Genomic DNA, 22,538 nt, shown 5'->3' with positions numbered 1-22,538 from the left:
TGAAAAATCTCTTAAAAGCCTATAGGATCTCTGGTTATTTTTCTTGTTGCAGGCTTCCTACATTTGGCAGCAACCCTTTCTACTTTCTGTTGCCTAAGTCACTGTCCTATAAGTTTCTGTATTCCAGAGTTATCAAAAATAGTTGCTTTTCAACAACATTTCTAAACTCATGCGTACTATTCAAACACTCCCTTAAATTTCCCCTTTAACATTCTGCAGTTGCTCATGTTCTATTAGATTTTCCTTATTCTTTCAATACTTCAACCTTTTGTCAACCCCTCTAATTTATTTATATTACTTTTTTCTTTATATATGTTTTATTTCTAAAACATTTTTAAATTCCATTTTCATTTTGCCCCATTCAATCTGTCACTTCTGAAGAAATCTATCTTCTCTGACAACTCCTGAATCATTTTACACTTACCCATTCCTTAAATCTCTCTCTCTAACAGATAAGTAGGACACTTTCAGTGTCTCATTATCTTACACATTAGTCTTAGTTTTTATTTGTGCATGATCTGAAATAGTTATTGGGTGTGTGTCATAACCTTCAATTAAATATACACGCTCCTGTGAAATCATTTTTATCCAGTCTAACCCAATTATTATACCTTGAGAAATAAGAAAATTCTGTGATCCTACCACTGAATTCACATTGTCTATACATTCTCATACTGTTCTTCAGAAATCTACTATTTTTGTTACATTTTTCCTTCTAGGTCCCCTTGATACATATCCACTGTTGGAAATCAGGTTCCAGTCCCATCTCATAAAGAATATTCCCTGCTGAAAGTTTTTTTTACCTCTTCTAAACTTCTGTAAGTGCCATAACAGCAGCATTAGGTGGAATATAAATACATGCCAGTGTAAACCTCCTCCTCATCTCAATAAGCCCTACCAAAAATTTACCCTTATTGCCTTTTGTTTCCCTTTCTATCACTACTGGAGACCTCTATCAGTATTATTACTTGCTTTTTCCTTTATATCCTGTTGAATGTCCACCCTTAAATCATCCCTTCTTTGTCAAATTTACATGCATATTTCTATCCAAATCAGTCTCTTGCAACACTGCCATTTACAATCTGCACTTCTTGACATAATTCAATACTCCTTGCTTTTGCCCATACCTATAAGACCATTTACATTCCATGATAAAATGGCCAAGTTGCCATTATGATAAAAAGCTATTATTCCCAACTGTTATACATGACAGCTCTTTTAAATGTGTATTTCCAATGTTTAGCTTGCATGTGCATATTAATGTATGGCAGGCAGATTTCTTATGTGGTTGCTTCTTCTTATCTTCATTTTAGTCTATATCACATTTTAAAGACTTTTTAAATTCAATGAAAACAAAGAAAAATATAAATAGATTTTCAGAACAATCATCCCTTTTCAACTTATAAGCACACAAACTATGTGCATTTTCAAAAAATGAAGTGGCACAGCTTTTTAAATCTAACCTAGGTTCAGAAGAGGATAATCTTTGTTTTACTCGCAATAACATGATACACATGTTATGTGAACCACAAGAAGAGTACTAGCAAAGTCATTACTATGACTCTGCTTCACAGTTAAACAGCAGTATGCCACCATTACGGAAACTATGTCATCCAAAACCAGAAGGATATGGTCTCTGGACAGTGTCAGATATCTTATTCATAAGCAAAGAACCAAAACAGGCCCAATTAATAAGACAGAGGATATTACAATGGAGATCTGTGACAATGATAAGGCAACACCCTCTTACACTGGACACTGAAGACTGCCTGGTGTGCATTTAAATTAAAAATAAGGCCATCTACAAGATTTATCCTAAAGCTAGATGATAAAGTCTTATCACATTACAAAATCAAACGTTTTGCCCAAATCCAGAACCATTTAACAAGTAGACCTGTATCCATGTTCCTATGTATTGAGTTGGAAGGGCTGTACGGTTTTATGATGGTGCCAAACCCAGGCCTGCAATTGTGTATTCTTTTTAGAATATCCCATATGTCTGGAGATATTAAGTAACTTCATATCAACCATTATCTAAAAATCCATAGAAAATTATGTTAAAGAGGTGCTAGTCTATTATAGGTCAGTTGATACATGGTCACCACCTGACAAACACAGCAGTCGTCTACAGACTAGACATAGTCAGCAAGAAGAGTGAAAGATGAAGCTAGTAAGAGAGCAAACTATGCACCAAAGTTTAAAAATGCTGTAGGGTAACCAATCAACACTAGAGCTGCCACATTTTTAAATAGCTGCCAAATAATTAGCTTAAAAACCTTTCTTTAAAAAGTGAAAAGGAAGGTGGCCTATCTCTTCTGGATGTAAAGTATCATACTTTGTAGTCACAGAACAATATGTCACAAAACTGCAAGTAAACACAGTTCTTTAAATGTCAACAACAATGGCAAGACTAGGTGCACTGGTCTCACCTCCTGCCCTTGATGTTTCTGAGCATGCATTATACATATCAATTTCTTTGTCAGCATTTTTTGTTTTATTTTTCTCCATGTATACCATAAGTAGTCAGTCTGTAGAGGTTTCAATTCTGCCCAAGTACTTGTATGAAGTTTTTAACTGTTTAAAAGTTTCAACAATGGGCATGTGGCATCCAAATTTAACTACTTCAGTTTAATATCAGCATTGAAATTACCAAGCAATGAAGTTGTCACGTGTCAGGTCTGAAGTGTAGGCATTTTTGTTTTTGCCAAGAGGATGCAAGCAAACATTTTCTCACTTCAGTAACCTTATCATTAAGCATACCAGAATTTAATACCAGTGCTTAATCCAAATAAAAAGTATTATACCTGGTTGTGGTACATAATAAAGAATGCAGTCCTTTCCCCGAACAGATATATATATTTTTTTATGAAATCTTAGTGTAGGCCTCAAGTTTACCACAGAAGAATTAAACATTAGAAAATGAAAAGAGGAAAGTCCAAAGTTAATCAGCAGAACATATTTATTAAACATGGCAATTAACAATGGACATAGGTACATATACAGAAAAGAAAACAAACCATAATTATATTTCCTTTGCTATCTCCATACATTATACACATCTTCTTTTTAACAATTTCACTCCTCCTCCTAAGCATTATTCTGCATGCATTGTTTCGACAAATTCCACTTACTCTAATGTAATTTTCTCTTTCCCTTTTCTAAAGATATCAAACTGTTTGTCAAGTTATATTAGGAGAAGCCACTGAACTAACTTCATTCCGATGGTCTTTAGGACTGGGAGGACTGCTTCACTACAGTTAGTTGACGAGGACCACTTCCTCTGAACCATGGAGGAGCGGAGGTAAGCTCCCCCTCCTAACCAGTGAAGCATTCACTTTACCATCAGCACTTGCAACAGGACTAGCTGCAGAAAAGGAAGACCCATCTGAAGTTTGAGGGAGATTGCCCACCACATTAAGGTATGGTGACAGGGGCATTACATACACAGATCTATGAGCAACTGAAGACTCTGCAGCCACTAGTACCTCAAATTCCACTTTAACACTTACATCCTTGAGTATGTAAATGGAATCAAGACAATCGAGCAGCAACTGAGCCCAGGAAGTGCCAGAAGTGTACAAGGTTGGAACTTCCATTGTGTTTTCAATTAGAATGCCAAGTGCATGACTTCCTGAGCTCTCTCCACAAGCTAGAATAGCCAACAAAGGAGACTATTTAATCCAGTGCCAGTAAAAGCAATTCTATGAAATGGAATACGAGATGCCTTTTCCCAGGTCATGGTCATCACACCTCCTTCTCCTTTCCTTGGCTGCAGCCCCAGAAACATCCACCTCAGGGGACACCAGAGAATTCTTTGACAAGACAGTTATTCAAGTAACAGAACACATGGAGCCTCTTCTCCCATAGGTCTTCAACCAAAACAGCTAAAAAAAAAAAAACACCACGTGCATTGGGAAAAAGGAGAAAAAAAAAACACAGTGGCACTTTATAATGAAAGTGGTGTCCACCAGGAAAAAAAAATTCTGTATGTACTCTAGAAAGTGATGCATCAAAGAACATAACAAGTTCATTGCCACCATCCAGGCACCCTGCAACAGAAGGGGTGCAACATCCAAAACTCTTATCATTCAGAACCTAATCTACCAGATGTGCCTTTTAAGGCTGATAAAACTCCAGGATGGGGAGGTGGAGGGTCCTTCATCACCTTTGGGATAAAAAGGGTAGGGGCGATCAATTATCTGCTTTGCTTTAAAAAGGCAATTTATTCTCTGTGGCCACCTTGACAGCCTGTCTGAACAGCTCTACAGAAATGGGTCCACCTCCCACCAGAATTCTTTCTGATAGAGAGTCTACAAGCTCTAAGACATGGCTATCCATTCATATCAAGGGCCCTTAATCTTTGCATATGGCTCTAAAGAGCTAAAACAAACATGGATATTGCCCACCCCCACAGAAAGCATTAGATGTTAATCAAGATTGTGGCCGTTTGGCTGTTCTAGTCATCCTCTTGGGCAAAATGTCTGGCATCGACAGACAGCAATACAGTCTAATGCCTGAGGGCTTCTAGGCTTGGAAGATGAAGAATGAAGTCGTCCATAATGGACAAAGTACAGTTCCTCTTCAAGAAGCCATATACTACACTCACTCAATGAAGGGTATGCTGATTAGAACCTTCCCCTTAAAAGGTGTATCCAAGTTGGACTGCCAGAGAGCATTCACAGGGAAAAACAGCCTTATCCAGACCATTCTATACACAAGCACATGTCTAGGTCTGTCTTCCAGGTTGCAACACCAGCACAGTCAAACTATGGTGGACCACTCAGATGCCACAGGCACACACCTAACCACCACATCACTGAGTCTCCAATCAGGGAGAGAAGTAAAGCTTTTCTAGCGTCTAGTCCATTAAGGAGGATTGGTACCTGGACAGAAAAGACAGAGGTGTGGGCGCAAAGCTCCAACGTGGTGAAAAATAAAAATCTTTTGACCATATGTACATGGTTTCAGACATCTCGCCTGGCAGCACAATTGTGACATGCACTGGTTCTGAGTCCTGTGCAACACTAAGATCATCACACAGAGTCGGTACCAAGTCACCTGATCATGGTATTATTCCATTCAAGTAGGAGCTCACAAAATGCTCTTACTTTTTAGGAATCACAACAGTACAGCACAAGTGCTTCTGGAATATAGATATAGACAGATAATTCTCGCATGTCTCCACGCAGAAGACGCTTTAGCTGAGAATCGAACCAGACAGCGTCTTACTGTGAGGCGACAACGCTACTGCAGCACCACCACTGCAGCTATAGATATATATATATATATATATATATATATACACACACACACATATATATATATATATATATATATACACACACACACACACACACACACACATTTATATATACATCTATGTATCTATATAGACACACACACACACGCACACACTATATATATATATATATATATATATATATATATATATATATATATATATATATATATATACACACACATATATATATATATATATATATATATGTATATGACATCTCTGACTGCTAAGTAGCAGTAAGTAGCAGGAAATGACCCAAGACTCATTCTCCTGTCCTTTTTCAGACAGTCATTAAGCTGTTTCTGGGGGAAAAGAAAACGGGACACAGGTCAGTCCACATAAGTTTAATCAACCTCAGGGTTTCTTCAAAGGGGAAGATATTTAGATATAAGCAGGCTATCAAAAACTCTCCATCCATATCTTTCTCACGGTAATGACCCTGGATCCTCTGAGGAGGATGAAGAGAGTGCAGAGTCTCCTGCCTCCAAACACACAGTCATATCAAACAGGCTCGTACATCTCTAGCATGAGAAGTACAAACAGCATTTACCAGGTCTCAGGTGACGAGCTTGACTTTGGGGCTACTTGTGTACGGGGACAGCATGAGGCAAGGTGTAGCCTTACACTAGACTTGATGCTAGCATTAAACCATATCCTCTAAGGGTATAATTCTGCACTTGTTAAACCACTGATACAGAGTCAGGCAATTCAAAAGCTTTTTTCCTGGGATCAGGACAGTCACAAATGTGCAGCAGCTAATTAAAGGGAATAACACTACCTACTTGGAACACACCCTCGGTAAAAGATGGCATATTCCTCATGTCTTATCTGCTGAGAAAGAATATGGAGAAAGCTCAAAACCTTCATGAGTTCATAAAGGGTGAAGACCAAAAAGCAGTTTCTGAAATGGACTTGCCTCCAGAAGGGTTTGACAGAAACCCGCTCTTCCTTTCATGTGCCTTCTAATGGATCCCTGGCGAATACGTGGGGCTGCACATGGAACCCTCTGCCCATTCCTGCAATGGACACTTTCAAAGTCTAATATCAGCATGGTATCAAGACAGGTTGTTCCTACAACTGTTTGTGTCCAAGTAGACTCAGTGGAGTCACTGGTATAAAGCAGCGCACATCATCATCATCATTTCATCAACATAGTATAGATGATGTTATGCAGGTCTCATCTCATTATAAGGTAGTCACATGAAAGAGTATGAACTTTTCCAGAACCCAAATCAGGACTGAGATCCAAACTGTGCAAGCGGCCAAAAAAGGCTCAAGTACTAGGTACACACTCTTACTGAGCTTATACACTCCTATTGGGACATGTGGCATTATGACATGCACTGCTATAGGGTGTGTGCCCCTAGCATGGGGGCTTCAAAGAAAAAAATGCCAGAATGGAATGAAGATAAGATAAATCCAATCAGAAGCCCAATCAACAAGGATCCCTGACCGTACATAAGAAGACCACTGAAATTAAAGCATGCAGCAGATGTAGCAGCAGATCAAGGTTAAGTATCCATAATCTCACAGCATTAATTAGGGCTATTAGGTCAAATAAAGCCAAATTCAAGGTTAAGAAAGCCACAAGGCCTTCTTTCTGCTATACAGGAAACCTCAAGGGCAGCACACAGCAGTGTGCTAAAAAAAGAAGTTATGTACTTACCATAACGTTCTATGTTTGTTATCCATCTTCCCTTCATTCTTACTGGTTGGGCTCAGAAATGATCCTCAGTTCCGACTTGGCTGCATTCTATCCACTTGGCTCATGGCTGAAAACCCTATCCCAAGATGCACTAGTGTGCTACTTTAAATCTTGTTTGCCGATACTTATAGCAAGTATCAACTTGCACAGAATTATAGGAAATTACAGAGAGTACAGTGAAAGTCAGAAAACTTCCTTGTTAAAAAGAAAAAAAATCCTCTTGGTCCTCCAGAAACTCTAGGGTGGCAGAAGGTGGGTGGGATGCAAGAATGAAGGCAAGATGGACAACAAACATAGAACATTATGGTAAGTACATAACTTCTTTATGTTATGTTGTCCTATATTGCCTTCATTCTTACTGGTTGGGACAGCATCCCTAGCACCACATTTCCTGGGCGGCTCACGGGAGTATATTCTTCAGGACAGTGGAACCAAAGGAGGCCCTGTCCCTTGAGGGCATGTCTACCTTGCAGGGGCGGCTCATGTTATAGGACCGCAGGACTGCAGCCCTCCCACCTAGAAACCAAAAAAGTAAAAAATAAGGAAACACAAAAACAAAGTACAGCAAACTTGTTTACGATCACTGCATTTCCTGGAAGTACTACACACATGCACAAACACACAGGAACACTCTCAGACTGCTTTCTCAGCAGTCTAGATAGGGGGAAGGCATCTCTGCCCCGCAGATGCCCAGCAGTCTGTGAGGTGGTGACGTCACAGAATGGAGGCACTCCGGACTGCAGCAGCAGCAGGCTGAACCAATCAAGGTGCATTCAACTAGCATGAGGTGCGCTGGACCAATTGCACTGCAGCTAATGTACACAGGACTTCAGTAGCGCGGGCTCAATGGATGTGTTTGGATATCATAGAGGACTGATAGCGCGAGCTCAATGGATGTGTTTGGATATCGTAAAGGACTGGATGTGTTTGGATATCATACAGGACTGGTGGCTCAATGGATGTGTTATGCTCGGGCTCGTCAGCTGACATGAAGGTGTGTGTGTGTGTGTGTGTGTGTGTGTGTGTGTGTGTGTGTGTGTGTATAATGCCCCAGTTGGTAGAACTCATGGTGGTGTGGTAGGGAATACCTCAGGCTTGAACCCTGTACCTTGTTATGCAGGTGGCAAGGGCCTGAATTCCCTACCCACCACCACTTGTAAAAATATGCAGAGTTTTGCCTCATATTTGTTCTGTTCCTCAAAATCTGTGGTTTCTATATTTTTGTTAGTCAGTCAGTGGTGCAGGGGTAGCATTGTTGCCTGACAGTTTATAGCTTCTCTGGTTTGATTCTTGGCTGGGATGGAGTCTGTATGTCCTCCTATCTTAGTACAGATTTTTGCCTCATATTTGTTCTGCTCCTCTTAAAATCTGTGGTTTCTGTACACAATCAGTGGTGCAGTGGTAGCATTGTGGTCTGACAGCTACAGCTTCTTTGGTTTGATTCTTGGCTGGGATGCCTTCTGTGTGGAGTCAGCATGTCCTCTCATTTTACAAAGGCATGTGTCTGGAGTGTTTCTACCTGGGCCTGTGCTGAAAACTGGCTTTTGTTCCAAGTCAGACTTTCCTGGTTAATAAATGTTAAATAAAAATGACAGGCATTTGAATTTCAGACTTCATATTCTTCATAAAGTACATGGTAACACAAAACCTTTTATTCTAGCAATTTTCTACGTTTATAAGATGGATATTTGAAAACTGTCCCTATTGTTTGGACTGTATTCCCACATTATTGGCTTTGTCCAGGTTTTTTGCGCCAAGGTTGAGATGTATGATGAGAACTGAATTCACTAAATGGTAGCCATTTAAGTTTCAGTCTTCCTCTTTTTCACAAAACAGCTGATCTGGCATAGTGGTATGTTGCTCTGACTGTTTTGCACAGGTTTCTATGTTCCAGACTTAGCAGTGATATGCCTGGGGGTAACACAGCATTTTATTCTAGCAACTTTCCAACATTATACAAGCAATGTTTAAATGTGTCCCTGATTTTTGGGCTTTTGTCTCCCAATCCCCCCCCCCCCCCAATAAATGTTGGCTTCCAGATTTCTTGTGCTGCAAAGTAGAGATACAGCTGAGTGTCAAGTAGATTTTACATGGAGCTGAGAGTTGCAAGGGAACAAAAGATTAGTGCTGCTTATGCCAAGTCTGCTTGTATTGTTAATACCTCAACAGGTAGTGTACTTGCTTTTGATGCAGAAGGCTGTGTGCTCTACTCCCACAATAGGCAGATGCATTGCTGATACTGTACTGTGGTGTAAAGGGGGGTGGATGCTGCAGTCCTTTTTGGCGAAGATACCTAGTAACATCAACCTGTTATCAGTTTGCCATCCATTCCCTGTTTCAATATTACTAGCTTATCATTTTTTTAATGCAACATAAGCAATTTATTCCTCAAGAGCAATAGGCACTTGATTTGTGGATGAAACAATGAAATATATAAAGTTGTTTGCTAGCAGCAACCTCTTCATTAGTTGCAGATTTCTTTAATGTGGAATTATTTAGATGACTTTTACTACATCAGGGAGAGTGCACATTTACTGATATTGGTGGGCTGTAGAAGCCTGAGTAGACTTTTATGATGGAAATATTCTGAATTGGGCAGTTTTGTCATTATTGGCGCATGCATTTTGTTTCATCGTTTACTGGAAAAATGCTCAAAACAATAAATTTAAAACACCCTCTAACTGTACTGTATTGTACAAGGAATATAATTTAATACAATCAGGAAGGTGCATCAAAGAGCACGTGTATGTTTCATGTGCAAGGGGCCTATGATTTGAAAACAGCCCAAAGTTAATCTTTATCTGCCACTGGCAAAATGTATTTTCTTCGAATGTGGGTTTAAATGCTGTTTGAATGAATGTGAGTTTCAAGGGCAGAGAAGTTTTAATGCCAAGTCTATTTTCATTGTGAGACTGCATTACTTTGTTTAGCAGATATTTGTTGGTGTTTGTGTTGTAAAATGCAAAATAAAACTTTCAAATGAAATCCAAATCATTGCAGAATTAAAGCAGTATGCACATTAGTGTTTATGGTAAATGGGGCGAAATAACCAAGGAATGGGGCACTGGAATGGCTGCAGGGGAGAGGCTCCATTCGATCAGGATTTTGTGAGGGGGGAAGGGCAGCAAACTCAAGACAGCCCCGGCTAAACTATACCTCTCAACTGTCCAGATTTTTGCAGAATAAATAGATTTTTGCTTCTTATTTTTGGTTTGTTCCTCATAAAATTTGTGGTTTTCTGGCAAATCATTTAGATATGAAGTCACTAAATAATGACAGACATTAAGTTTCAGACGTCGTAACCTTCAGAAAAATGCATGCTATAGCAAGACCTGTTATTCTATCAACTGTCTGTTACTCTATCAACTGTCTTAAGTTTATACAAGAGCAATTTTTAGTACTGTTTTATATGTACGCCCCAATATTTGGGCTTGTCCAGATCTCCTCCATTAAGAGGATGAGAGGTACGTGCAAATAAATCGCTTTATAGAATTAGGAATATCCAAACCTCTCAACTGTCCCCAATTTGGGCTCAAAATGTTGCTCTCCCCCTAATAATCCCTCCGCAAAAATAGTAACTTTGGAAGAAACCTGGAGGGTTTACAATTATAAATAACTGTAATGATCAGAGTTATAGATTACTTTTATTTCAGAAATGCATGTAGATTCTCTAATTTTGTCAGCTGCTCAAGTTAACAGTACTAATATTAAAAAGATGCCCCTTCTTTGGCAGGTTCCCAGCTGTATTGTGTGGCAATTTTATATTTTTGCATCACATTTTTGATCAGTTTTTCATAAAATTGTGGTTTTCTGTCAAATTAGTGGCAAATCATTAAAGACTGAAGTTAGAAAATAATGGCAAACATTTGAGTTTCAGATTTTATACCCTTCAGAAAATTCATACTAATGCAAGACCTACTACTATTCTATTATCTTTCTAAGTTTATAAGAGCAATATTTAAAAATTGCCCTTATTTTTGGGCCTGTGTCCCACTTCTATGTATGGCTTTGTCCAAATTTCTTGCTCTGAGGTTGAGAGGTATGAGTGTCAGAGCCATCACCGTCAGCAAGAGACATTTCAAATTGTGACATACTTGTTGCACCCCACTCCTCCATGTAGTGACTCGATGTGTCCAAGCAAGGCAAGGAGCAGTTATACAGTGTAAGTGTGCAGAGTATTCCCCCATCCAAGGGGGACACAAGTACGGCAGTGGCTTTTCATCTGTCCTTGATTTTGCAGAACGTTCTGGTTTTCTGGTGTTGATTTATGCTTCTTATTATTCAGAAAATGCATGCTGTCACAGTGCTCTGTTGCTCTGTGTTTAGGTAGCAATGCTTTAATGACCATCAGGTAAGCTTGTCGGAGATTGTAAGATGCAAGTAAGTTTTAATAAGCATACTGTTAAAGAATTACCAATATTGAAAGCATTTTTTTGTTGCCATGCAGGGAATATTTACATAACTAGATAACCTATAAGCTTTGGGTAATGAAATGCATATGACAGTATTTGTAATAAAGGCCAGGATTACAGTATTTTCAGAAGAGCATTACATTTTGTTGGAGACTTGCAGTCATCTTTGCAGGCTTTACCCATAAACTAAACAGAATGCTAATCTATTATGTGTGTCCCATAACTTGTGTAGTGATCCTTTAAGCAATTTATCTTGAGCTTGTTTCTTGTTTGCTGTTCATTTTTTACTTTGATCATGTCTTCCCCATGAAACAAGTAGATAGTTGCTGTCAGGCAGCAGGTCTTTTTTGGATAAGAAACATTTTTACAAGTGGGGGTATCACAGATTGCTACTTTCAGCATGTTACTTGGTAATTTTATAAAGCTGAATATAAATTATAATTGGAACTGCACTGCAAGAAGTGGTTTGACTTGAGTGCTGCTTGTTTTTTTATACTTGATTTTGACTGGCATTCCAGTAATGTATTTAAAAAGTAATTTACTTTTTCATGCCTCACAACCTTTGTGTTTCCATCTAGATATTAAATGAACTGTCATGTAGCCAAGGCGCTGAAATATTTTTTCTTCTACACTTCATTTTGTCTTGACTGGACTCTCATAATGACGGTTTGGCACCTAGGGCAGTGTATTTAAAGTTCCAGTTGTTGTGGTTTTGAGCGTAGCTCCACCTCTTTCTAGTTGGCCCCACCCATTCAGCTGTCTTCTGCAGCACCCCTTTAATTTCAAGCCACCACTACCTTGTAATGAGTAATGAAGGTGTGAGGTTTGGCCCACGTAGCCACAGCACAAATATTATCTTATGGCAGTCTAGCCTGAAATGCAGATGAAGTTACAATTGACCTTGTGGAGTGACCTTTGATTCTAAAGGGGAGATGTTTATTGTTAGAAGTGTATATAAATGTGATACAATTTGAAAGCCATCTCGAAAGCATGACCATTGAAACAGGATCTCTTTTTTTAGCCTCTGAAAAGGAGATGAACAGCTAATCAGATTTCCTGAAAACTTCAGTTCTGGGTAAATAGAAGCCAAGTTGTTTATGTACGTCCACCTGATGCAGTGCGTATTCTGCCTTGTTGCCATAACTGGGGAAAAAACTTGGAAGCTCAATAGATTGATTAAAATTAGACACCCTGTCCTTATGGAAAATCATATAAGGAGGGCTGACTGACAAAGCTTGAAGCTCAGAGACTCTTCTAGCAGACATGACACCAATCAGTAAAATAGTTTTTTTTATGATAAACATTTGATGTCACATGTTGATGCGGGCTCAAATGGAGGAAGGATCAGGCGAGACAGTACAAAATGTAAGTCCCAAGGTGGAAGAGGGTCCTTGATGGGAGGTCTTAATAAGCAGGTGCCCTTCAGAAATGCTCTGCATAATCTGTGGGACATCAAATTTGGAGTTACATCACCTGTATGAAAACTAGAAACTGCAGCCAATTGAACCTTGATAATAGCTACAGTGGAGCCTTTTATGAAACAATTCAGCCAGGAAATCCAAAATAGAGCTAATCAGCACAGAAAAAAGGGTGAAGATTACTTTCTGAACCCCAATAACAGAATCTCCTCCATTTACTGAGATATAATTTTCTGGTAGAGGACTTATATGAGGAAAATAGTATGTGCTTTACTGCTGGCATGAGAGTAGGAAGACTGACTATATTTGGAACTAGAGCAGCCAAGCTGTCAACTTGAGGGTCTGGAGGGAGGGGTGGTGCGTTCCCAACAAATGAATCAGAAGGTCCGGAATTTGGTCCAGAATCAATGGTTCCTCCTGAAGATGAAGCCAAAGGAAGGGAAACCAGATCTGATGAGGCCAGTATAGGGCAATAAGAATCAGCCTGTTTCCCAAAGATTTGGTTTTCTGGGTAACTCTGGGTATTAGAGGGAAGGGGGAAAAGGCATAAAGAAGTCCTGAGGGCCAATCATGCACTAGTGCGTCCCTTGTTGACTCCCCCAGAGGTGGGACTAGGGCAAAATAGTTGCTGCATTTGGAGTTTAGGGGAGTGGCAAAGAGGTCGCAGCAAGGCTGGCCCCACTTTCGGAAAATCCTTTCCACTATTCTCTTCCTTTAGGGACCACTTGTGAGGCATGATAATTGCCCTGCTGAGTCTGTCTATCACGTTGGAGCTCCCCAGGATATGCATTGCCACTAGAAAGCATTGGGAAGACGTTGCCCATTCCCACACTCTGAGTGCCTCTCGACAAAGGGGGTAAGACCTGGTTCCTCCTTGCTTATGTACCAGATCACTGACATGTTGTCTGTCTGAATTGCAATTGTTCCTAGTGAAGAAAGTTCTGAAGTGCCTGCAATGCTAAGAGCACAGCTCTCATCTCTAGAACATTGACATGCACGTAGCCCTCGTGATCCTGCCAGGTGCCTTGGATGGTCCTCCCCAGATAATGCCCCCCCCCCCATCTGGGAGGTGTCTGTAGTCACCGTGGCTATAGGGTGTTGAGGAAGACAGGGACGACCTACTGTCACGTGGCTAGAAAGGAGCCACCACCTCAGGTCTCTCTTGCAAGAATCCGTGATCGTGATTTTGTGGGACATGGGTAGTTCTTGTAATGACCATTGGGCAAATAGGAGCCACTGAAGAATTCTCATGAGCTAAAGGGACTAAAAGTTATCGCTGCTGCCATGGTTCCCAGGACTTGAACTATTTTTGCTTTGACCTCGGTCTTCAACACGAGATTGAAAATTTGCTGTCTGAATGACAAAATACTTTCCTCCGGCCATCTTGCTATCATAGAGACTGTGTCTAGGTGTGCTCCTATATAGACGATACGCTGTGATGGCAACAAGGCAGATTTTTCTGAATTTATAGTAATCTCCAAGTGTGAACAGAGTTGCAAAGTGGCATCCCTTGCTTGTTTGAGTACATGCTTGGTGGTGGCTGTTAGGAGCCAGTCATCCAAGTATGAAAATACTTGGGACTCCTAAATGCCTCAAGTTAGCTGTAACCACCATCATGTATTTGGTGAACACTCTGGGGGCTGTAGTGAGACCAAAGGGCAGAGCTCGAAACTGTTAGTGACTGGCTCCCAGCCGGAAGTACAGATGACTCACTGATGGCCTGTCTATTTTTATGTGGTAGTACGCATCTTGGAGGTCTATAGAGCACATCCAATTGTCTTTCCCTAAAAAGGGGAGAACTGACTGCAGTGTCACCATCCGGAACTTGGTCTTCTTTACAGATTTGTTTAATTTGCTGAGAACCAAGATGGGTCTCCAGTCCCCTGATCTTTTTGGCACTAAAAAAAATCTTGACTAAGTTTCAGATCCTATCTAACCTGAGGAGACTCTTTAGATGACTCTCTTGTCTAGCAATTTTTGGATCTCTACAGTTGCTTGATCCCTCTGACTGGGTGGAATGTCTGGGATGTTTTTCAAGACTGGGATGGAGAGGGAAAAGGGTATGGAGTAGCCTCTGGATATTACGCTTTGTACCCATCTGTCTCTTGTAATTTCTCACCAGGCTTCTGGGTACAAAAATAAACGACCCCCGACTGCCTCCACAGGTGGGCTTCCCTTCAGGAGCACTGGAAGGGCCTACTGTGATAGGAATCGTGGTTGCCCTGGTTCTATGGACGCCCTGTGCTGCGAGGACGGCATCTACCATTATTACTTCCCTGTCTGCCCCTGGGGAAAGGTTTGCCTCGTGCATCTGAAAAAACTCCCTGGGATTTCTTGAACCACATTTTTCTCCCCTTCAGACCCTTAGGATACAGTCTCGAAGATACAGAAAAATGCACTCCAACAGCGAAGAGTTTTACCTTCCTGCTAGCCGCTGGTGAGTGAATCTTTGACTTTCGGTTCAAAGAGTGAAGAACCATCAAAAGGGGAGTTGACAAAGGTAGACTTAAAGGGTTCCGTGAAGTTACACAAGCGCATCCAAGAATATCTCCTTAGGGAAACTCCCGAAACCGCTGCTATTCTCGCTCCATCTGCTCATATGAAATGAGTCTCATGGATGAGTCCACTACGGAGGTTAAGGTGGATAGCTGAGAGGTCACCTTTTATCTGAGACCCCTGCAGCTAATGAACCTTGAAGAGTACCTGCTAGCTCCTTCAGGAGATTTCTCTGTAGCCTTGTGAAGTGTGCCAAGTAATTAAGCAATGTGAGAGCAAAGGTCGCTGAAGAAAAGACGCGCTTCCCATATCTATCGCACGAGATTCTGTTAGTTGGATGGACAGATGAGGATGTTTCAGCAAGTTCCTTCTTGGTGGCTGCTGCCACCACCATAGCATCCACAGGAACACCCTTAGACAGAAAATGTTTGTCATCTAGGGCTATAATAAATTTGTTAGGCCTCCGAGGGACTGGTTCCACTGCATCTGGAGACGCCCACACCTTCCAACTAACTAGTTCCAAAAGTTCATCGAAAGGTGGAGATAACCAGGAGGCTAAAGGGTGAGATCCGAAGGCCTTCAGGTGCACTGACTCATCCTCTGAAGGGTTGATGGACTTCCAGCCACCTCCCTGCTTAAGGACCTCTAGGATATCTGCAAAGGAGATATCCTCAGAGGGCGACTGTGGGGACCCTTCTGATTCCTCGCGGTCAGTGTCAGATGTAAGAGAGTCATCCAGGGAGTCAATATGCATCCTCTTGCAAAGCCTGTTCCAGGGTCCCTCTTCAGAAGGATATTCCAGAGAGGTTTCGGAAGAGGAAAGTTCATCCGATGGGGTAACCTGAGGCCTAGGATCTCCGCTAGTCTATGACTGGGGTGGAGCAGACAAAAGCCGGTGCCTTTGGGGGAAGAATGTCAGAACATTCGTGTAAAGGTGTGTGGGAGGACAGCACACTCCTCACCAGCTCAAAAGCCCCACTCCCCTGATCTGAGGACCCCTCCGGCTCAGAGGAGGCAAAGGAAATCCAGGGAACCAAGGGAGCTGGCTCCGAAGCTGATGTAGGCACCAAGCTCACCCGTGTTGAGGCACGGAGGGGTAAACTCGGACCCAACAAATGTCGGACCAGAGTCCCCTCTCCTCGCATCCAGCTGGGTAGCTTTGGCCTCTAGACATCCCAGGCAGCACCGAGGATGTCAGAGCAGAAGACTATTCCGAAATCCCAACTGTGGGTCTCGGCAACAATGGTTCTATCATGATCAATTCCAGACATTCCTGCTCTGACAATCCAGGTTGGCTCAGCGGAGGAATCATAGTGGATGAAAAAAATCTTCACTGGCTCCAGGTCCGAATGGGATGGAGCTGACAGAATTTTGGCCAGTGCCAGCGACTCCAGTAGACTTCACACCACCCTATCCATGTCATCGTCTGATAAGGCACTGGAGGACCGAGATGAAGGAGTCAGTGAGGTACCTCTCTGTAGTATGGGTGATCTCAATGTCAGGGAGACCGGTGTCAATTCAGGAGACCGAGTCCAAACATGTTTTTCCATCGGTTCCGAAACCTTAGGAGCAGAGGATAAACACTTATCAGACCCATGTTCCTTCAGATCCGAGTGAGTCGATTTGGCGACTTTTTTGGCAGGTTCTGAATGGCCTGAGGATGAAGAAGACAACCTTTTGTTACATCTATCAGATTTAGAAGGTGGAGATTTGCTGAAGGTTGCCTGACTTTCCAAAGCTTCTGAGAAAGGCACTTTTAAAAGCCCCCTCACAATCAATTTGTTCTTTCTCTCGAGTAAAACTCTGGAGCTGAAGGAGTGACAGATACTACAAGATTCCTGAAGATGCATAGCACCGAGACAATAGACACAAATCGTGTGCCCATCTGTCAGAGACATCTTCTGAGAACATTTTTGGTACTTCTTAAAACCAGACAGACAGTTTAACTTCCTTCTTTTCCTTTGACATTAATGGTAATTACATCTACTTAACGACACAGCAATAGGGAAACCTAAACATTAAAGTTAAACACTCACTCATAATGCTAACTACAACACACAAAGAATATGAAAAATCTCTTTGTATACAAGTATTAGCACAGCACACAATGACAACAGGAAATTTAAAAGCATAGTTAAGGGAAAAGGCACAAGGGGGGGGGGGGACCAGATTCCCCTGTAACTTAAAATGGGCTGGTGTTCCTCTAAGTATACGACACACAGGGAAGGGGTAGCCCTCTAAATGAAACGGACCAACAGCTCTAGGAACAACACACAAGAAATACCAAAACCAAGCAGAAAATATAAAGTCACACTTTACAGATTAAATGCTTAAACAAAATGACAAATGGGATAGGGAGAAGGCCTAACGAGAAACAATGGCCAAAAAGGATTTAAACAGCAACCAAGCGGTAAATAATAGAGTTACTAATTAGATTAAACTAGAAAAATGCTATTCACCGTCATATTATACTGCTACAATTAACCCTAAAAATTGAAAAATATTCGAAAAAAAAATTTACACTTAGCCAGAGCCAAAATGAAGACCTCTGACTTGCTTCGCGGCAAACAAGATCTGAGGTAGCACACTAGTGCATCATGGGATATGGTTTTCAGCCACGTGCCAATTGAAAGACTCTGAGCTTTAGAATGCGGCCAAGTCAGAACAGAGGATCGGTTCTGAGCCCAACCAGTAAGAATGAAGGCAAGATAGGACAACTTAACGTCTGATAGTTAATGGTGCCACACTGACTGAGACTGGCAATAAAGCAAATCTGTTGGCTGGAAAATTCATTTTCAACTTTAACCCCCCCCACTCACCCCCAGCCATCTCCCAAGAAATACCCTCACACATAACCCCTCCAACTATATAAAGACTGCATGACTTGGCTGTGATCACTAAAGTCAAGAACACATCAGATGCTTCCTGAATAGTACAAAATGATGAATTATTGGGGCCACTGAAGTCACTATTTAACTGCAGCCTCAAAATTAGCTTTGTGCCACTCCACTCAGGCATTAACTGACTTATGGAACTAGGCATAAACCCCTTTATAACATGCTGGATAACCAACTTGCTCACAGACAGGAGGCAGGAGGTTAGGATCAATAAGGTTACCTCCACAAAGGGAATGGTCACCAGTGGAGTTCATCATGGCTCTGTGCTGGGACTGCTCCTCTTTGGCATCTACTTCTCAGAGTAGAAGGCCAATGGCAAAGGCATCTTGCTGACCAAGCTCACAAATGACTGCAAGCTGGGAACACGCACAGAATCCCACCAAAGCAAAAAAACCCTGCAGTAAAATCTAACATAGGCAAATGACTGGTGCCAAAGTCACTGCTTAAAACTCAATGCCAGGAAATGCATTATAGTGATTTTGGGAAGACGGACACCCCGGTAAACTATGCCACGAATAAAACAGCCCTAAGAGTTGGCTCACTAGTTAGGAATCTTGGATCCTATGTAGATAGTAACCTAGCCTTTGACCCAACATGTGTCCAAGGGAGAAAGACAATCCTCCTATTTTGTTTAACTTATAACTAAAGGCATGGCATCTAGGTCCAGAGAAGATCATTTCACTTTACTTGGCCCTCATCAGACCCATCACAGAATATAATGCCCCCTTCAGCATGTACATGACCAGACACATGCAACAACTAGAATAGTCTCAAAGGTTCCTTACAAAAATAATACAAGTAGTAAACTCAAAGCTCTAGCTTTATCCTATGACTGGCATGCAAGACATCCATGGACGCAGCTGTGATGAATTTTTACACATCTGTAAAACAAAAAGTATCAAAACTACTAGATCCAAAGACTTGAATTTTGCTTGTGAGATAAACAGGAGATGTTGAAGAGAGACATACATCTCAGAGAATTCCCATTCCTTGAAACATTCATGTGAAGCAAAGTCCCTCCCTTACCATATTTAAGCATAACATGGACTAGTGGATTGGAAATCGGAAATTCACCCATGTCTGGCACCAGTGCCCCTGGTGAATAAAGACAGCCAGTAATTCATGTCAAAGCCAAAAATCAAACTCTATAAAAATATATAAAACGCAGAACTTCTGGGACACATTTTGTTTGCACAGCTAGGCTTATAAAGGCCCTACTGGTCATAAGCCTAGCACACACTTATGAAGCTGTGAAGCAGATGTCTTGTTCAAATGCTCCTAACTTCCATATTAGTCAAATGTAATTCATTACAAATTGTGTGTTGTCCTTCTATACTGCTTCCAGTTCTTTTATCATCACTGACTTTGTAATATTGAGGAGCTCCTGATTTACTAAAAATACAACGCTGAGTGCACAGACTACTGCACTTATTTAAAAAGGTGCAGAAAGACACAAACAAAATCTACAGCATAAACTAATCCTAAAGATCTGTAACTCTGTTACCTTACTTAATGAGCATTTTATTTTGGCAACTACTTCAGTAGATAATACCAGAGAATCACAAGCAAAATTAGCAAAACCTAAGAGAAGGAATACGAACAGCTACAATACCACTACAACTATGCCTAGCTCCAATGGGAGCAGGGATTTTTTTTACAGGCATAAAGTATGCAATACCTTATTTAACATTACCAGTGGAAGATCTGCTCCTTGGAATCACACACAGCTTCTGGAGTTATGCGAGTATGTGCGCTATAGTTTAAGGTACAAATGTTATTTGTAGGCATCATCAAAAAATTGATTGGGAAGGAAAAGAGATTTAATGGAGTGTACACATATGTCATTGATCACTTCCACAAGGGACACTGTCGTCAAGCAACCTCGGCCCCTGCCGTGAAGCATGGGAAGTGGTTCCCCACTCTTCACCAGTGAAACTACCCTCCGAGCACCATCTGCCCTCCCCACTTCTGGAAGCAGTGAGCGGGTCTTGCCTATAACTCCTACTTCCATGTCTAGCTTATCCAGTGCCTGGGCTGCTAACTGAACCTCAGTCACCTGGGTTGCAGTAAGGGTTTTGTCCCTTTGCACAACAGCCAGATTCTGCATTCATTTGCTGCAAAAACTGTTCAAATATCTTTTCTGGTTTAATTCTCTCTCATTGGTGGTTGGTACCACTACAAAATGCACACCACTTCACTTTAAAAGCCATACTACTAGACACAGACTAATACTGGAATCACTTTTGTGTAGCCATTAGGTAAAGTTTAATGTGCTGGTCCCAAACACCTGCACTGAAACTATATTTATGTATGACTAAGTAGAAACATCCTGGAAATACACTAATTGACAGACAACCTGAGAAATGTCATCTTCAAATTTTGTTTGTACTATTCTGTGTTACAGTACTCAAATTTCAGTTTCTTTACAGCATTTTTATTAGGCTACTTATGGACCTATTATCCAAATATCTTCTACTTTTCTGTGCTTATGTAAAATGGCAAGTGTAGTTTGAGCAGGACAGCTGGGAAGATTGCACTTACCATGGCAGGCTCTGCTGATCTGCTTGCTGTGGTGCCTGAAGTAAAATTTACAAAACATATGCCATGATCTATGTGCCAGACCTGGAAGCATTCTCAGTGGTTGCCTCAGAACACACGAAACAATATGTTTATGCCCTGAAAAATGAATGCAGATGAAAAATCAATAACAGTATACAAAAAAGTCATCACTGCAAAGTTATACTATCAACACAAAAAATGCACTGCTTCTATAATAACTATTAAAATCAAGGTAAGTCAGTTCATCTTTCATCACTTACTTACCTTTTTGATAATAAAACAAAGAAATTCGGATACACCTCTTAAGATTTTTTAACTATTTTGTTTTGTTCCATCCTGAAGTCCAAGTGGAACACCTCAGAAATATATCTATTTTTTTTTTCCTGTGGAAGAAAAGCTCTTTGAACCAAGTTGACATCCCAGTACCACAATTGTGTGAAGGAGTCAAGAAAGACTTTTGATGAATGTTCTCTTGGAATCCCAGCTTGTGTAAAAGATCTCTCACCCATGACAGAGACTCCTGACACATTGAAAAAGATAAGCAAGTAATTTAAACATCGAACAACATGGATACCCTGTAGCCTGAAATGAGCTACAACTGGAGATAGATACTTAGGACTATCTACTTCACCAAGACTGTTCATAAATGGTAAGGCAGATAACTGATAAGGTGATCCAGGCACACAAAACCATAAGAAATGTCTGATGTCTGGATTAATAAATATTGTTTGTCTTGTGTTGCCAGGACACTTGAAAGAAAGAAGAAGAAGAGGTAACAGGTTGTGAAGTGACATCATTTTGAATTTGGGCACTATCGCAAAAAGATTTAGAAAAGAAAGAAAGAAACTAGTCTCCAAGTATTTTCTTTGGCTCTAGGAAGATCCTTGAATAAAACCCCTTCCCCACCTGGGAAGGAGGAACTGGTTCTATCACTCCTTCTGATGACATCTGATAAAAAAAATTGGAAAAAAAAAAAGTCTGATTTGGAAGATGAAAAATTACCTCCTGGAAAGGAAACATTTCCTCATACTGCCATCTGTAACCTTGACACTGATTTTCAGAACCCATTTCTCTGAAACAATCTATGCAAGAGGAAAAAAAATGAGATTTCAGATTTTCTGTAAGGAAGAAGGGGCCCATGTGGGAAGGTCGTCACAAGGTCTCTTGAATAGTCACTCAGTTTTGTTGGGCTGTCCTTAATTTTGTGAGGTTCAAGATTTATTTTTGGAACCCCCTTACCATTTCTTATTAAAAGTTTGTTTACCTGTACTTTTTGTTGAGGCTGTTTATTTATTTTTTTTGTGAAAACTGAATAAGAAGATGGAAATTCTCTTGGGAAATTTGGAAAAGGAGAGCTGAAAAATCTTGAGATTCCCCTTTCATCACACTTCTTGATCACCTCTGCAGTAGAGGGGGCAAACACAATCTCTACCCAGGGAAGAATTAGATCTCATTTTACCTTCATCTGAGAGGTTCTGAGAATGCAGCTGTGCAAACCTCCTCAAAACAGTAACGGTGGCCATAGCCCTGAAAGAAGTATCAACACACTGTAAGCGATGGGTAGTGACCTGTGCAATAAAAGAAATTAAGTTATTTAAAGCAGATTTTTTCCTCACAAGAAGAAACTGCTGATAAAATGTGAAGTATGGAGAATATTCTGTCACAACAAATGTTAATATAGGCGCCTGACAATTCAAAATTCTGAAAATCAAAGTTGCAGAAGTACACCCTTTTTCTCCCACATCTATC

General features: G+C 40.8%; 1 protein-coding gene across 3 annotated transcripts in view; it reads right to left on the bottom strand.

Moving 5' to 3' along the window:
- The window catches only part of SLC30A9 (solute carrier family 30 member 9), a 1,654,027-nt gene that overhangs the window by 1,463,922 nt on the left and 167,567 nt on the right, over nt 1–22,538 (bottom strand). For all 3 annotated transcript variants that reach the window (XM_044061511.1, XM_044061513.1, XM_044061512.1), the window contains one exon: nt 20,772–20,906. In XM_044061511.1, the coding sequence (XP_043917446.1) occupies nt 20,772–20,862 (91 nt within the window). In that variant the 5' untranslated portion in view covers nt 20,863–20,906. The remainder of the gene's footprint in view (nt 1–20,771; nt 20,907–22,538) is intronic.

The sequence above is a fragment of the Protopterus annectens genome, chromosome 2.part0, assembly GCF_019279795.1.
Source record: "Protopterus annectens isolate FY-2018-M chromosome 2.part0, PAN1.0, whole genome shotgun sequence".
Taxonomy (NCBI): domain Eukaryota; kingdom Metazoa; phylum Chordata; order Ceratodontiformes; family Protopteridae; genus Protopterus; species Protopterus annectens.
This window is presented reverse-complemented; position numbering and strand designations above follow the sequence as displayed.